Source organism: Hipposideros armiger, unplaced genomic scaffold (assembly GCF_001890085.2).
Source record: "Hipposideros armiger isolate ML-2016 unplaced genomic scaffold, ASM189008v1 scaffold_252, whole genome shotgun sequence".
In the NCBI taxonomy this organism is placed as follows: domain Eukaryota; kingdom Metazoa; phylum Chordata; class Mammalia; order Chiroptera; family Hipposideridae; genus Hipposideros; species Hipposideros armiger.
In genome coordinates, this window is record NW_017731602.1 from 868,499 (window position 1) to 886,858 (window position 18,360).

The 18,360-nt window shown below is 42.1% G+C and overlaps 1 protein-coding gene across 6 annotated transcripts in view; it reads left to right on the forward strand.

The window, feature by feature from the left end:
* The window catches only part of ARB2A (ARB2 cotranscriptional regulator A), a 450,108-nt gene that overhangs the window by 30,992 nt on the left and 400,756 nt on the right, over positions 1-18,360 (forward strand). For 3 of the 6 annotated variants that reach the window (XM_019655914.1, XM_019655918.1, XM_019655915.1), the window contains exon 2: positions 1,569-1,692. The exons of 2 other annotated variants lie outside the window; for them this stretch is intronic. In XM_019655914.1, coding sequence (XP_019511459.1) covers positions 1,587-1,692 — 106 coding nt within the window. In that variant the 5' untranslated portion in view covers positions 1,569-1,586. Of the gene's footprint in view, positions 1-1,568; positions 1,693-13,515; positions 13,690-18,360 lie in introns of those variants that run through there. One more of the 6 variants, XM_019655917.1, reaches the window with a different exon arrangement.

The window sequence follows — 18,360 nt, forward strand, 5'->3', positions numbered from 1 at the left end:
AGATCAGGTGAGTAGGGAGGGTGTTCCAATAGTTATTTGTTTACTGGCTAAAAGCTCCCTCACAGACAGTGCCATGTGAGCTGGTTCATGGTTGTGATGCAAGAGCCATGGATTGTTGGTGAAAAGTTTGGGTCGTCTAACTTTTTCACGCAGCCTTTACAGCACTTTCAAATAGTAAATTTGGTTAACTGTTTGTCCAGCTATAATGAATAATCCCTCTGATATAAAAAAAAAAAGGTTAGCAACATCGTTGCAACAAATTCACCAACTTAATTGTCAGACTTGACGTGTTGAGCACTTAATTATGCATCAGGCACTGTACTAAATGTTTTACATTTAACCTTACCATAACACTATGAGGACAGCATGATTATCATTTCCATTTTGCAAAAGTAGAAATGAGGTACAGAGAAGTTAATTTGTCAAGGACACATGGCTAGTTGGTGTTAGGGCCAGAGTGCCCTTTCTCTTACCACACCCCACCTACAGTCAGCATTGAGATAAGAAAAGCTTTGATTAGGACCATTTCGAACATTCATAGTTTAAAAATATTATTTTCAATGTTGTTTTTTTAAAGTATTTTTTGTTATACTCTGATGGCTGTGAAAATGCCTCAGTTTTTAGACATAATTATAAGGTGTACCTCTAAATGGAAACTTACGTTTGCTTCGTGGGTAGCAAATCATTTGGGTTCCTCCGTCATGGGAATATTCAGTCTTGATTTATTATGGTCATGAATGCAGTTTTTATTTAACTTATAACAGTTATGGATTAACTAAATTAGCTTCATTTTTTTCCATTGTATATATTGATTTTTTTTCTTTTAAACTTTAGGAATAGTGTTTTGTTTTTGGGTTTTTTCCCTCACTGTTCATGGGCACCCTGGGAAAACCCATCTATTTATAGTTTAAGTGCAGAAATAGATTTTAATAAATCATAATTTTATATTATTGTTTACTGGCGTGTCATTTAAGTATGGCTTCCAGACATTGAATGTGGCATAGTTTTATATTTAAAGGGTTACTTCTCCCCCCTTAAAGTTCTATTTTCAATTACATTGGCGGTAATTTATAGCTACTTTATGTATTTATGTATTTTTCTCTTTCTGACTGTCCACATGACCCAAGAGAAGACATTCCAACCATGTAAATGGCGTGTGTTTACAGTTTATTTTAATAGAAATTTAAAGTTTTTCAAACTACCTAGAGATATTTTTTTAATTAGATGATAAAGAACTAATCCTAAATAGTAAGTTTAGCTAAATTCAATTCAGAAACATTAGGTATCTGTATGTACTGTAAGGTATTCTGTTTAGTGACATGAGAGAGATAAAGATGAAAAAACTTGATAGCTCTATCCTGGGGCTTCTAATCTGTTAGCTGACCCAGACAAATACATAAATAACTATAATGCAAGGCAGGATCTGATAAGTACTGTAGTACAGGCATTAACAAAGTGCAGTGGGAAATCAGGATAGAGAGATTAATCCCGACTGGGAGGATGAAGGAACTTCTCATGGAGTAGGTAGGGTTGAGTAGCGCTTAATTTATTGCTTTCATTCATTCTAGACTGTCTTCTGAAGATTGATGTCTATTTCCTTGAGCTCTTTAATTTTGTTGCCAATTTGGATAAGCATGGCACAAATCCAGCAGGGAGGTCCAGATGAAAAAGAAAAGACTACAGCACTGAAAGGTACATACTTAATTTGCTTTTTCAGGATATTTTCATTAGGTATAGGAATATTTAGGTGGCCTGCCATTCATTTCAATTATAAAATAAGAGTAGTACTTAATCTATTTTTAAGTATTTGTATCCGCCACAGCACCCATCTCTCAGTATCTGAGATGTAGCCTGTACTCAGTAAATAAATCATAGAATCATGGAATTTTACAGCTGTAAGAATTCTTAATGCTTTTCTTATTCGAGGCCATATATTTAATGGTAAAACTAACACTACACGTCTCTTGGGTCAAGACTAGTGCCCTCACCATATTTTTGTTGCTTGGAATGTCATACTGGGTTTAGGATAAAGATCTGACTTAATGCTGTGTTCTTTATGGCATTGGCACTAGGGATATTTAATGAGAGGCTCTCTATGCTGGCACCTCAGAAGGAATCTGCCTTAGACATTCTTTGGAATTTTGAGTTCTAGATTGTTTTTTTAATCAGCTAAAATAATTTTACCCCTAAGAGAAGTATCCCTTGTGGATCAGTAAGGTTTCTTCATTATCATATATTTCAGTCTAACTGCCTAAGGACTTGCTGAAGATCACATTATCTAAGTAACTTGTATATGGTCTCACAGTTACTTTTCTGGAGGTTGAAAAAATAACTTATGGGTTTTCTAAGTGTTGAGATGCCAACTATGCCAGAGGATAAAAGTCTCTTTTATGTGATTCAGTATAGAACCTATCTGGTTTTCAAGATGCTTTGTAGGAGACGCCCCAGCTGAATATGTTACCAGAACATCTCGGCTGTGGCCACGTCTCTGAATCCCTAGCTGCTGTGCTGCCAAGCTGTGCAAGGCTGGAAGATCACAACACCTCAGGAATCACTCCTAACTACCTTGTTTTATTTCTTTTCATGAAAGCCTAGAGCATATATAGGATAAAGCAACCAGTTTCTTAACTCAATTTGCCTCACTTTTTGCCAGCGTTTAGAGCCAGTGATCTATCAAAGGGATGATGTAACTAGTCCTTACCTACAAAAATGGAAAAATGGCTAAGAGTGTTGCTTTCTCCTCACAAATGTGAGAGATAATGTTGTCTTGGATTAGGGTAAGAGATGACAAAGAATGGATAGATTTTGGTTATGTTTTGGAGGAAAAGATGACATGACTTGTTGTTGGCTTAGACATGAGGTGTTAGAGAAGCAACTAAGATAACTTTGAAGGTTCTTAGCCTAAATAGCTCTGAGATAGGTGCTGTTAATTAAAGAAAACTGTGGGAAAAGCAGGTTGTGTTGGTGGTGATGGAAAGCGAGAGTTAGGTTTTAGATGTATTAAATATTAAAATGAAATGCCCCTTAAACATGAAGGTGGAGAAATTGAGTGTGGAGTTTGAGAAAACAGTGGGTTAGAGATAATAGTTTTGAGAATCATTAACATAGAAATAATATTTAAAGCTATGATCATAAATTGAGAACACTAGGGATGACAGTGTAGCCAGAAGAGAAAGGAAATCTGAAGATTGAGGCCTGGGGTATCTCAACCTTTGGGTTAGGAAGATGAGGAGAAACCAGAAAAGGAGGCTGAAAATGAATTTCCAGTAAGATAGGCTGAGAACCAGGAGCAAGAGAGATCTGGAACATCAAGTGAAGAAAATGGGAGTAATTAATTTAGTCATGCTGATGAGTCAGGTTAGACAAGAACTGAGATTCACTTTTGGAATTGACTGTGTGGCAGTCATTCATGATCTTCACAAAGAGCTGTTCCAGTGCACAATTGAAAATGAAAACCATATTGGAGAACTTGAGAGAATGGGAAGAGAGGAATTGGAGACAGCTGTAGACAACCCTCTGGAAGGTTTTACTGCATGCTTTCATGCTGCTGGGAATGGTCAGTACACTCAGAAAAATGGTGAATTTAGGAGAGAGCACAAAGAATGTCTGTGAGTTTCTATCTAAATAGACTTGCTGGGTTTCCTGCTAACTGTTTATTTTGAGCATCTTCAACCTTACTTGATAATGTGAAAATTAGGTCTTCAAATTTGTTGTTCCAATTTACACTTCCACAAGCAGTATATAAGAGTTCACATTGATTTTCTGGATTTTGGAGGTAGTACGGTGACATTAAAAGAGTATAGGTAGGGTCTAAAGGTAGAATTATTTGTATTCACATTTAGGTTCTTCATTTACCATGAACAAGTTGTATAACTGAAACTTTCTTTATCAGTACAATATGAATAAGAAGGCTTAGTACACGTGAGTGTGTAATGATTAATGGAGTCAAATTGGAAATACAGAGGGTTTCAAAAAACATATATACATAGTTTAAAAAAGGAAAAAACTGTATTAAAATTGTAGTACTAAATATATACCGATAACAAAAGATGAATACTAGTCACATTTGAGTTCTACAATTGCAAGAGGTGCTCAAAGTGGTTACCATCAGCATAATTTTAATAGTTTTTTTCTTTTCTTAAAATGTGTATACAATTTTTTGGCACCCTCTGTATTTAAAAATAAAATGGCAAATGCATAGGACAGTATATTTTAGAACAAATTGGCAAACTGAATAAAACTTTATATCTAAAAAAAGAAACAGTCCTATTTATCAGTTTTTTTCTTTTATGGATTATGCTTTTCGTACATGTCTGAGAACACTTTGCCAGCCCTAGTTCATGAAGATTTTCTCCTATGTTTTCTTTTAAAAGTGTTTTTAATTTTAGATTTTATATTTAAAATAATCATGCACTTTGAGTTAATTTTTATGTAGGGTGTGAAACTTAGGTCAAGGTTTATTTATTATTTATTTTTTTGCCTATTGTTGTCCAGTCGTGCTTTGCAAAAAAGGCTTTGTCCGCCTTTGAATTACTTCTTCACCTTTATCAAAAATAAACCAGCATCATCTTATCCATAGCTGACATATCTGTTGCACCACTTACTTTGCAGTATTATTCATGGTGGCCAAGACATGGAAACAGCCAAACTGTTTTTTGATAGATGATGGATGAAAAAGATGTGGTACATATATACAATGGAATGTTACTAGGCCATAAGATGAAATATTACCATTTGCGACAACATGCATGGATCTTGAGATTATCATGCTAAGTGAAATAAGTCAGAAAAAGTTGAAAACCATATGATTTTACTCACATGTGGTATATAAAACTGAAAGCAACAAATGAACAAGACAAACAACAACTTATAGACACAGGCAACAGTTTAGTGGTTACCAGAGGGTAAGGCGGGAGGGGTGAAGAGGGTATAGGGGGTCAAACATATGGTGATGGAAGGAGAACTGACTGGGTGGTGAACACAATGCAATATATGGATAACGTATTATAGAAATGTACACTTGAAACCTATATAATTTTACTAACCAATGTCACCCCAGTAAACTTAATAAAAATTTAAATAAATGAAAATAAATTTATGAAGTATAATTTTTAAAAATAATAAAATAAATAAATAAAGCGTATTTAGATGGGCTTGTTGGAGGGCTCTCTTTTTCGTTTCATGGATCTGTGTCTGTCTCTTCTCCAACACCACACTCTCTTGATTACTATATAGTAAGTCTTAAAATTGAGTAGAGTGATTCTTTCCTTTTCTTTTACAAAATTGTTTAGCTATTCTAGGTTCTTTGCCTTTCCATATAAATTCTAGAGTAAAATAGTCTGTATCTGCAAAAACAGTTTACTTAGATTTTGATAAGAATTATATTTAAACCTGTAGATGAATGTGGGGAGAACTGACATCTTTACTATATTGAATCTTCTAATCCATGAACATGGTATGTCTCTCATTTATTTAGATCTTTGGTTTCCTTCATCAGCACTTTGTAATTTTTGTAAAATTTCAGCATTTTGTAATTTTTACACACTTGTTACTAAATTTATACTTACGTTTTAATTTTTTAGAGTGATTCTCAATTGTGTGGTGTTTTTAATTTCAGTTGCCACATGTTTACTGATAGTTTATAGAACTACAATAAAATTTTCTGTGTTTATATTATATGCTATGACTTAGCTGAATTCACGTATTAGTTCCAGGAGTTGTTTTGGGAGATTCCATGGGATTTTCTATGTAGACTATCATGTCATTTGCAAATTGGACAGTTTTATTTCTTCCTTTCCAATCTATATGCTTTTTTTCTTTTTCTTTTTTTCTTTTTTTGTGCTGGGTAGGCCTTCCAATTCTATGTTGAGTAAGGATAATGAGAGTGGACATTCTTTCCTTGTTTGCTAGCAGTAATAGTGAGTAATGCCACTCCCATTTTTAACCCCTCAATTTCTAGACTGTGAATACTGGCAATGACAGATGACTGGGGAAAGAGGCTGATTAGTGTCCCTAGAATGGGTATTCCTGTCCAATTGATTATTAAAATCTTCCTTTATTAAGGTTACCTTTTACTGAACATTCACATGGGACACAAATATTTTCACATTTTTTGCCCATTCAGAGAGGTCTATTCATATACCTTTTCTCCAAATTTTCTTGTCACCTATTTTCCAGTCATGTTCTTTCCAAGTCCCTGACCATCCGTCTAAACCATTAGCCACAGCCCATGAATTATTATATAATCATATTCTGGCCATATCGCTTTCCAAGCAGAGTGAACAGCCAGGTGCATTGCTCTCAGTTCTGATCACTGGGAGGATTTCCCTTCACCACTGTCCTTCAGGGATGTCCGAGAAAGGGGCTGTAGTGCTTCAGCTGTCTACTTTTGGGTGGTGCCTGAATATGCAGAACCTTCTATAAACGAGACCTGAGTTTTCTCTTCCTCTGCCACCTAATGATAGGAACCCCCCATGAGGCCTTAGGTGCATTGCTGGTGGATAGAAAGTGGTGTAGTAGGAGAGGAGACCATAGGCATTGGGGCCACTTCTTCATGCTACTTACTTTAGCCTTCTTAGCCTGCTCAGTCCTGATCACATGTGTACCACTTGCACTTGATGATGGAGTGATGTTGTACACACCCAACATTATGACTTGGTAGGTCAGATGACATCCACTTCATGATGGGCATCTAAGATCACATGGTAACTTGGTAGCCCGTGATTAAGCATTCAGTTTTTATTAAGGCCCAATAGCAGACTAAGAGCTATTTCTTAAAAGGAGAGTAGTTATCGGCAGTGGACGGTAGGGCTTTGCTCCAAAATCTTAATTTGGCTGTAATTCCCTATAGGGGACTGCCAAAGATGCCAACAGCATCCCTGTCTGCCACTGACACCACTGGATGTGCTGGATCATTTGGCCCAAGTAGCACAGATGCACAGCCTTCTCTTACTCTGGGCACCACTCAAAAGTAGCAACACTTGGGGTAAATAAGCCAGAGTAACACAGCCTATGTTGCTTCCAACATCCAAAGAGACCCACTAGACATTGTGCCTCTTCTTTTTTTTTGGAGAGGCCAGTTGCAACAACTTACCCTTCACCTTAGCAGAGATATCTTAACATAACCCACATCACTGGACCCCTAGAAATTACACTGGAGTAAAAAGCCCCTGATTTTTTATCAGATTTATTTCCCACCCTTTGACACACAAATGTCTTACCAATATGTCTAGGGTAGTTGTTATTTTTTGTTCACTAAGTCTAGTCAGTATAATGTCATTAATGTAATGAACCAGAGTGATACTATGTTGAAAGGAAAGGTGATCAAGATCAAGTGAACTAAATTATTACTTAGGACTAGAGAGTCCATATATCCCTGAGGTAGGACAGTGAAGGTATATTGTTGGCCTTGCCAGCTGAAAGCAAACTGCTTCTAGTGGGTCTTATTGACAGCAATGGAGAAAAAGGCATTTGCCAGATCAATAGCTGTATACCAGGCACCAGGGTATGTATATTAGTTTCCTCAAGCAATGAAACTACATCTGGTATAGCAGCTGCATTTGAAGTCACCACATGGTTAAACTTAATGATAATCCATTGTCATTCTCCAAGTTCCATCTGTCTCTGGACAGACCAGATAGGTGAGTTGAATGGGGAATGTGATGGGAATCACAGCCCCTATATCTTTCAGTTCCTTGATGGTGGCATTAATCTCTGCAAGCCCTCCAGGAATCCTGTATTTTTTTGGGTCGCTATTTTCCTAATTAGAGGCAGTTTGGGGGCTTTCATTTGGCCTTTCCCACACTAGCCCTCATTCCACAGGTCAAAAAACCACTGTGGGGATTCTGCCAGCTTCTGCAGTATCTATTCAAATTAAGCATTCTGGAACTGAGGAAATAACCATAGAGTGGGCTCAGGGACTCACTGTGCGAGATGGATCTGAGCTAAAACTCCATTGAACACCTGTCTTCCATAAGCCCCTGCTCTGACTGGTGAACTACAAGTGACCTTTTTATTTTTAATTTTTTTTATTTTTATTTTTAATTTTTTTAAAGATTTTATTGGGGAATTGGGAAAAGGGAACAGACAAGTTGCTGTCCTTTTGTTCTTCAGTCTAGTTGTGGAGGATGTCGCTTCACTGGCCCACGTTGGTATTATCATTGTGCTCTTCCTGGGTGAGGCAGTCGCTTGCTGGCCATTGGATGGCCACTCATAGTGGCTCATGGCAGCTCATGCCAGCTGCTGGCCAGCCCCACTGCAGTCTACGCCATCGCCAGTGACTCACAGCAGCCCAGCTCAAGCTGTTGTTCATCATCTTAGCTGTAGAGGGCACAGTGTCACTGGCCCATGTGGGAACTGAACCAGCAGCCCTGCTGCTCAGAGCTTGCGTTCCCAAGCCAACTCTTAACCAACTGTACCACTCGGCCAGCCCCCACAGGGACCTTTTGGGCCTTCTGGAATCAGTGTCATTTCAGAACCAGTGTCCACAAGTCCATGAAAAGCCTATTTATTATTTTTTCCCCAGGGCAGTTACTCTGGTAAAAGGCCGTAGGTTTCTTTGGGGAGGATGGGAGAAAGATTAGCATTATAATTCTGGGCAGTGTGCCTGGGTCAGTCATTCCTTATGGGGACTTGGCCTCCCCTTCTCCAAAAAGTTTCAGGTCTGTACCCTGGCTTCATTTTGAGAATTGACTGTGACTCTGTTTTTATGATTCAGGTTAGACTTTTGTTCATTTGACCTAGCACTTTTCTGCTTATACACATCAAGTAATACTTCAGTAGGCTCCCTATCTCACTTCTAGAAACACCATGCTTAAGTAGCCAGTGCCATAGGCCTGTGTGAGTTGGACTAGTGTGAGTGCTGCTCTGACTCTGCCGCCCACCTTGAGTAACCACACCCACCTTGCCTTTGACACTCAAGTGCTGCCACTTAGCTGCTGCCACCCCAGGATCCAGTTACTCACATTGCAGTTGGGTTTCTTAATTGAGTGACTTCAGTTCCCACTGTGAGGTCTAGCATAAAAGAAGAGTTGTCATAGAGCTCTTCATGGATGCTCGGGTTCTCCTCATTTCTCATGGTAGTGGTCAAAAGTATGTCCTCTGGATTCTCCCATTCTGAGTGGGCGAGTAGGTCTTCAGTGACAGATCTACTTTAACATTCTTATCTCCCTAAACCTGTGAATCCCTTCCTCTACGTTTAACCAAAGTAAATTCACTCACTGTGGGCCACCTTTTGGTCTATTTCAGCCAGCCAATCAAACAAACTAGTGGAGCCCTTCCTAACTCCCCAAGGTGCAACGTTAAATACAGAATCTCTGAGCCTGTCAATAAATATGACCTGATTGCTTCTTCCACACCCTTAATACCCATTCCCACACATGCTCCCTGCTTTTCTGTTTCTAGACATTTTTGTTCTATCAAGGCCTTCAATGGATCAAATGAAGTTCACCCATATGGGGAGGGGGGGAGGAGAGAGGCAATCTGCTCTACCCAGTTCACAGATTCAAATGTTAATCTCATCCAGAAACACCTTCACAGACACACTCAGGATAACCCCATGGCCCAATCAAGTGGATACATGACATTAATTAGCCACCAAACCATTCATCTTGGGTTGTTTCCATCTTTTGGCTATCGTAATGCTTCTATGAACATAGATATACAAATATCTGTTTGAGTCTGTTTTCAGTTCTTTTGGGTATCAAATGGGATTTTTATCCAGTTATTGCATATGCTTAAATGAAGTTTATAATTCTAGTTGCTGAATCATTTTAGTTAGTCACCAGATACATGTTTTAGAAAAAACAGTTGTGTCGTGTCTGATGCATACTTCGGTTACATCGTTTCAGTTGTAGTGCATTTTTATAGGTGATTAAAGGGATTTTCAATGGAAATGTTTTATTATACTTGATTTTTACTTAATTCAGTGGCTTTTCCACCCAGTCTCTGTGTAAAATGCAGTGTACAGTATTGCTTTCCTTTTACAAAGCAGAAAAATAATCTCTGATAATTCCTTTGTATATGTTTTCTCAGTGCGGATGAAATAAAAAATATCTGGTTCTCTAGTTGGCATAGAGGTTTGAAGAATGCCTATTTATTTGGTTGTTCATTTTATCATTCAAAATAACATTTTGAACAGAGAAAGCATATTTCTGCATTCATAACTGTTTATTCTTTATAAAGTAATGAGGAGAGGGGGCAGAATATTTTAGAGTTGACATGACACAAAGAATAAGTGTGGTGATTTAGAAAGAGCACTGAGTTAAGTATTGGGAAATACATTTATTTTATTAATTGCACTTTACTATTAAGGTATAAGTTTGGACAAGCCACGTTCTTTGAAAGACAGTGAAGATGCTAATGTTTAGTACTATTTTATAGGGTCATGATGATCAACTGAGGTATAGTATGTCAAATCTGTAAAATGATATACAGATAATGACATTTTAGGATCTGAGCTGATAGGAAGAGAAAATGACTATTAGACATAATATATCTGTTTATATATTAGATGGTTTCCGTGTGTCTGATTAAAAAGTTTCTAAGTTCTGAACTGTGTAAGATGACTGTGAAATGCAGAAATCCAATTTTGCCCCAGAACCCCATTTCATTGAAAGGAGAGAAGTGAGAATATTCTAGCCACTCCAAGCCAATTTTTGATATTAAAAAATCTTCCATTTTACTCTTTTATAAGATTAATGTGGTGTTCAGAACTTTACTAATGAATCAGAAATTTGTCAGCCTATATCCCTTTTTTACCCCACAATGCATATCATGTGACATTTCCATTTTATTAGAGAATTTGCAAACTCCTTTTTATGTTTGCATTTTGAAGGTGTTATATTTTTATTTGATATCGCAGTTTGAAGAGTACCAAACAATGATATTTTATACAAGTTTTTTGACCGCTTATCTTTGTGTCCTATAGAGAGAGACTAGAGACCGGAAGTAGACAGGCTAATTTTTTTTTCTAGCATATTTTGATGAGCCATACAGATGAATTTGGTATATCTCTGTGAGAGGCAGAAATAAAGTCTTATTCCTGAGATACTTCTTTTGTTTAAAAAAAAGTGTGTGGAGGAGTGGGGTGGGGCGCAGGGGACTGGTTTGCTTTAGTACATATCCTAGGAGGTTTTGCTCTTCAGAAACTTGAGTTAGAATAAAAAATAAATAAAAAATTTCAAAACTTAAACTTTAAAAAAAAACACATGTTTTTGGAAATGAATAAATTTGAATTTTATCTTTTTTATTTTTATGAGTTTCAGTATGACTCAATGATGACATAAAGTGAGAACTTTTGCCTCATCCCATACTATGAGCCAGAAGATATCATTAAATGCTTTCTGACAGACTGATGCTAGGGCTGGGGCAAGGAAAACACAAGATAGGCCTGGAGCATCTTGTAGTAGCAGAAAGTAAGGAAATGATCAAAAAACAAAGAGATGAGAGTATGTCATGGGATATAAAAGCCAGCAAAAAGAGCTTACAATGGCCAACACTGTAACAATTTTTTTTTAATTATTAGTTTCAGGTATACAAAACAATGCAATAGTTATCCTTTTCACCCCTCACAAAGTGACAATCCACCTCCCCACCCCTGATATCATACATATCTATTACAATTCCATTGACTCCATTCCCACTCTATATTCCACATCCCATGACTATATATGTATTAAATTATAGTTGACATATAATATTATTCAACAGCAGCTTCAGATATACAATGCAGTGGTCAGGCCTCTACACTGTTTATGAGGTGGTTTCCCTAACAAGACGAGTCCATCTGGCCACCTAAAAAATATTTACAACATTATTTATTGTATTTCCCAGACTGTCCTTCTATCCCTGAGGCCATATTGTAGTTACCAATTTGTATTGTCTCATCCCTTCCACTTCTCCTTCATCCCCACCCCCTCCCAACTAGCAACCCTCAGTTTTTCCTCTCTGTCTCGGAGACTATTTCTGTTTACATTACTCGTTTATTCAGTTCTTTAGATTCCACATATAAGTGATATCATATGGTATTTGTCTTTCTCTGACTAACTTATTTCACTTAGCATAATGTACTCTAGGTCCATCCATATCGTTGCAAATGATACGATTTCCTTCTTTATAGCTGAGTAATACTCCATTGTGTAAATGCACCACAGTTTCTTAATCCGGTCGTCTACCGATGGGCATTTCAATTGTTTCCAAGTCTATTGACTATTGTAAATAATGCTGCAATAAACATAGGGGTGCATATATTTTTTCGATTGGTGTCTTGGTTTTTTCTGGATAAATCCCTAAGAGTGGAATTGCTGGGTCATAAGATAGTTCCATTTCCAGTTTTTTGAGATACCTCCATACTGATTTCCATAGTTGGCTGCACCAATCTGCAGTCCCACCAACAGTGCACCAGGGTTCCCATTTCCCCACAACCTTGCCAGCACTTGTTGTTTATTTATTGATGATAGCCATTCTGACAAAAGTGAGGTGGTATCTCATTGCAACATTTAACAATTTAAGCAACAAAGTAAATGATAGTATTGGATTGTAACCCAAAGGATACAGTAAATATCCATGAGTCCATAATATATGAGTAAGTGATTCAATAAATATGTAAATGGAGGAAGATAGCCAAATCTTCCATACAAAAGAATTACAAATCATATTTGCAGATGTTCTCTACTCTAGGAGGTAGAGCATAATCCCCCCCCTACCTTTTTGAGAGTGGGCTAGACTTATTCACTTCCAAAAAATAGCTTATGGAAAGGGAAAAATCATAATTTTGTAGTGAAGAATCCGGGCAAATACTACCCTAACTATCTGATAAAGATTAACATCCCCAGTGATGTCCTGTGAATATCATGTTCCCCTTCATATGATGTGATGAAAAGGGCAGATCACCTCTGTGGTATTCTTTCTAAAAACTTATAACCCTAGTCTCATCACAAGAAAAAAATAGCAGGCAAATTTAAACTGAATGTAATTCTACAAAATACCTGATCAGTACTCCTCAAAACTGTCAAGATCATGGAATAGAAGCAAAGACTAAAAACTGTAACAGGATATTGGGGAGACATGATGACTACACCCAATGGGTTATCCTGGATGGAATCCTGGATCAGAAAATGGACATTAATAGAAAAAACAATGAGCAATATCTGGGGTTAGATAATAGTAACATACCAACATTAGCATCTTCATGATAACAAATGTACCATGGTAATGTAGGGTAATAATGACAGGAGAAACTAGGTAAAGGGTACACAGAGACTATGCTGTGTTTCAGCTTTTATGTAAATCAAAATAAAATGTTTATTAAAAAAACCTTGTTGACAATTTTTCTTGATTATACGGAATCAAATGATGTAAAGAATAAAAACTACTTGTATTAACTCATTTTCTCCAGTTAGGATGTCTTATTTTAATATTGTGATTTTCCCCTAAAAATGGAATAATATGCTATATTACCAATATTTAGATTTATACGTTTCCTTATCCATTAACAGTTTCATTTATATGTGTCAGGTCCAAGGGTGTCAATCAGGGACCGCCTGGGTGGTGAGATGCCGAGCTGAAGGAAGGCACGAGGCGGGCTGTGTGCCGTAGATGCGCAGCAGCTCTTTACGGATCCGAGGCCGGGGCCACAGAGCCAGAACTCTACAACGGGAGCGGGGTTTTATACCCTCATACGAACAACAGGTGCATGGTGCCAGCACACATGCGCAGGAAGGAAACTTACAAGCAGTTAACAGGATAACAGGAAATGTACATCAGCAAGTCATTCCCTCCCCTCTGTCCTCCCCAAGGGGGACGTGCAGGCCGGTCTCCAAAGCCTGTAAACGTTTCCTAACTGAAGACCCTAGCACCTGGGCCCCACACTCCACCCCTACAGGGTTTGGGACCGCACCCTTCTTTGTGACCGAACCCTGGACCCAAAGACCACAGCAGCAGTACAAGGCACAGCACATAAGTTCTTTGGGTCCACCCATAGTGCGGTTTGGGACGGCTCGCACCTGCTCCGTGCAACAAGGGGCCTGCTCTGGCATTTCCGCCCGCTCCCCTGTCAACCATTCCCACGCATTGTTCACTGCATAGCCCAGCAAGGGTGAGGCGTTGTGGTATCCTCGTCGTATAAGAGTGTCCACTGCTTTCTGACGTGAGGTCCAGTCTCTGGTCATCTGCCAGGAGCGCAGTCCAGTCCAGTTTGAGGCTGTAACCGGTGTTATGCATCATGGGAGTACTTCAGCTGCCAGTGTGGGGAGCTCAGTGCAACACCCAGCACTGAGAGACGTTGTGCACCTGGGCGAAGACCTGGGCCCAGGCCAGGATGCTGTTGCCTGCACCTAGGCTGGACGATAAGGTAGTAAGGAGACAGAGACTATGAGGGGCAAATCTCTGCCTTCAGGCAGTACACAAGCCACTTTCCCGTCCTGGGAAAGAATGGTAGCCACCAGTGCCAGGGCCCCTGGACGGTGATACCACACCGTTTCCCCCCAAACTGTAGGAGAAGGCAAGTCCACTTCTTGGACCTGCGCAAACGCAAAGGCCACAGGGCCAGTGCAAAGGTACCCTCTTACGGCAAGGTGACCTGCAAGGGGGTTGGCCAGGAGTACAGCAAAGGCTGGACTTGCAGTCCATGACCAGCGCCGGGCCCCTGTGGTTCCACTACGGCAACCCAAGGATCCCAGGAGACAACAGTCTTCCATGGCCAAGTCCATGTTCGTGTCTGGCCTTCAGCCAGAGCTTCCTGGGTTGGCAGGAACAAAGCTCCCTGCTATACCTGGGGCAAGTCTTGGCACTTGCTCGACCCCGGTACCACCTTGAGGGCGCATGGCAGTCCCTCTTCCACACTATCTAGTGGTGACTGGCCTGTCTTTTGCGACTGCTCATTTAACAGATGCAGCGCTAGTGGCACCCAGGATGCCCATTACTTCCATGGGCTGGTCCTTCCTAGGGCCTGGAGCTTTTCCTTCAGCAGCCCGTTGAAACGTTCTATCATACCCGCAGCCTGCGGGCGATTGGGGATGTGCAGCTGCCCCTCTGTGTGCTCCTTCGCCCACTGCTGAGCTCGCTACCCCACAAAGTGGATTCGTTGGTCGCTCGAGATGGTGAGTGGCCACCCATACGCAGTGCTCAGCTGCTCAAGGGCACGTATGGTGTCCTGTTGCAAGGCAGTGGGAACAGGCCACACAAACCCCAGGCCGGTGGTGGTGTCAACTGCCGTAAACAGGTACTGCTTTCCCGCAGCTTGGGGAAGCGGCCCCACATAATCCATCTGCCACACTTGTAGTGGGCATAGCCCCTGCTCAACCTTTCCAGGCTGAGTAAGCAATCGCTGCCTATGGGGGTGGTGGCTGGTGCACTGGGGACATGATCGAACAACCTCTGTGGCGTCTGTCACTGTCAGAGGCATACCCCAGCACTGGGCCACTTGACACATGGTTCGTGGGCCTACATGCCCTCGCTTCTAGTGTAACCAAGGGCCCCTAGTGGCATCCTTCACCTCTGAAGGAAAGAGAGGATGGGCAGGGCGGACCTGTGCCAGCATGTCTGCTGCATCATTTCCAGGGGAAAGGGAAGGCTTATGGCCGAGGACTTGGTAAATCGTAGCTGCCTGACTTTTACCCTGTGACCAAAGGTCCTCCCAAAGGGCATGTCCCCACAGGGGGCGCTATCCTGTCATCCACCACTGGGCATCCCAATAGAGCAGCCACAAGGTTAGAACCCGTAACACTGCCCAGCTGTCAGTGCAGATATGCACGTCTCCTGGCTCGTGCATGAGCACCAGCCAGACAGCCCTGAGCTCGGCTCATTGGCTGCTCTGGCCTGGGCCGGTGTCATACCAGAATTCCTCTGATTCTGGCTATAACTCCACTGCAGTCCAAGTGGGGGGCCGGCCCCGACAGGAGCCATCTGTGTACCATGCCCCATCAGGGACAGGTGGCTTTCCTTCCCTGTACGGCTTGGCCACCTCTACAGGATGTTCTGGAAGTGCCGCTTTCTTGTCTGCCCAGAAAGCCACCAGGCCTCGCAGCTCATGGAGCTGTTGGGACAGTGGATGGGAGCCCGTTGCTTCAAATTCACTCCCCACTTGGTCAGTGTGGGAGTTTGGGCCACCCCTATCCTGGGCGCCCTGAGCAATGACCGCAGCCACTCAACCAGGTATGTGGACTGCACCGTCACAGGTGCAGGACATGTGATGGCCTCACAGGGCCACTAGGGCTGCGTAAATGGCCACTAACTGCTTCTTAATTAACGAGTACCTCTGCTCACCTCCCTTCCAGAGCTGAAACCAGAAACCCAAAGGCACTTTCCTGGTCCCATGGGTTTGCCATAGACTCCAACCAAAGCCCTCCTCCTGCACCTGCACCATTAGCAGGTATGGAAGTGAGAGGTCAGCGACCCACAAGGTCTGGGCTTGAGCCACAGACTGTTTGGCAGCCGTAAAGGCTTCCTCCATCCTGGAGGTCCAGTCCCACACTGCACCCCATTTCATCAAGCCATGAAGGGGGCACGTTATGGTCTCCAAGCGGGGTATGAACATCTGCCAATACCCCAAGAGGCCCAAAAAGGTCTGGAGTTGTTTCACCATTTCCGGGCACGGATATGCCTGGATTTTGTCAATGACAGCTTCCGGCATAACCTTGGTCTTACCCAACCAGATAACTCCCAAGAATTTGACAGATAATCCAGGCCCTTGGACCTTGGCCTTGTTGACAGCCCATCCCAAGTCATTAAGTGCCACTCTGAGGGCCTTTGCCTCGTTGTCGAGTTCTGCAAAAGAATCAGAGGTTAAGATTATATCATCAATATAATGAAACCACGACACCACTGGGGCATGCGTCCACATGGCCAAGTCCTGCACCACAAGTCCATGGCAGATCATCAGGCTGTGCAGGTACCCCTGCGGCAGGACCACAAATGTCCATTGTCATCCTTCCGAAGTGTAAGCAAACTGCTCCTGACTCTCTTGTGTAATTTCAATGGAGAAAAAGGCCTTTGCCAAGTCCGCAACATAATGGTACCTCCCCAGTGTCAAGGACAGACGGCTCATGAGGTCTATTACGGAGGGGACGGCGGCATGCAGGGGCGGCGTCACCCTGTTCAGTTCCTGATAATCCACAGTCATGCGCCAAGTGCCATCCAGCTTGCGAACTGGCAACACAGGAGAATTGAATGAGCTGGGAGTGGGGCGTATAATGTCCGCCTCCTCCAGCTTCAGGATCGTCTGGCTGATCTCATGTCTTCCTGGGAGGCGGTACTGGCGCACACAAACTGTGCTAGCAGGGCTTGGCAGGACAACGGGCTTGTGGTGCGGGTGCCCTTGCACCACTGTCTTCACAACTCACACCCACAAGTGGATTTCGCCCTGTGTCGTCTGCACTGCAAGGCCCTGCAACACATCCATCCCTAGTATGTACTCCGCTACTGGGGAGATGTACACCACGTAGGCCCGTGGGGCAAGGCGTCCAATGCCCAAAACCACAGTTGCCTGCTGCACACATATATGGCGGCCTCCATACCCCTCTGTGTACGCTAGGGATCCTCCAAACCAGTCTGGATTGCCATACAGCAGGGTGCTGCCGGCACCCGTGTCTACCAGGGCCAACACACGCTGTGCATTGCGGGGGGACCATTGAGTGGTCTTTTCCACATGAGGTCTCCTGTCTCCCGGTTCCCCTGCCAACCGGGTCCCTCAGCCCGATCCCTAGTCAAAGAAGTCCTGCAGCCACACTTTGCAAGCAGCAACCTTTGGCGGCTTGCTCTGGGCTCAACTGGGTCCAGAGGGCCAGCAGCACCTCATTGGACTGCTGTTCAATCTTGACCTGCGACACACCTGCTGCCTGGCGATTGAACCACATTTGCCTCTGGCTCACTTTGACAGGACCCGCTGCCACTGGGCAGGGATTTTGCCTTCCGCCCTGTGGGCGAGCCCTGGGAGTGGTTTTGATGGGCCTAACCACTCCCCCCGACTTTGTCCTGCTGGATCTCCACCCAGCCTAGCCATAGCCGTTGTGACGTCATGAATGTGCCGGTCCACAAAGGGAGTCAAAGGAGCCTGCCAAGCCAGACGAAAGGATTAAGTCCTTCATCCGTGTGGTGAACACTTCCTTATCAGGGCTGTTAATAGCGCTCCTAAAAGATTATCTGGTGCATGCCCATCTCCCTGATTATTTGCACCAGATCCGTGTATGTGGACCATTTGCTGACCACCTCCAGCAGCTCCCCTGGGTCTGTCCAGACCATGCGGGCCACTTACATGAGCCAGTTGATCAAGGAGTGATTACCCTGGTCATTTCACACCAAGCACTAAACATTCTGCAGGTGCTGGGGGAGGGAGAGTATCACTGTGATGGAGGCGAGTTGGGC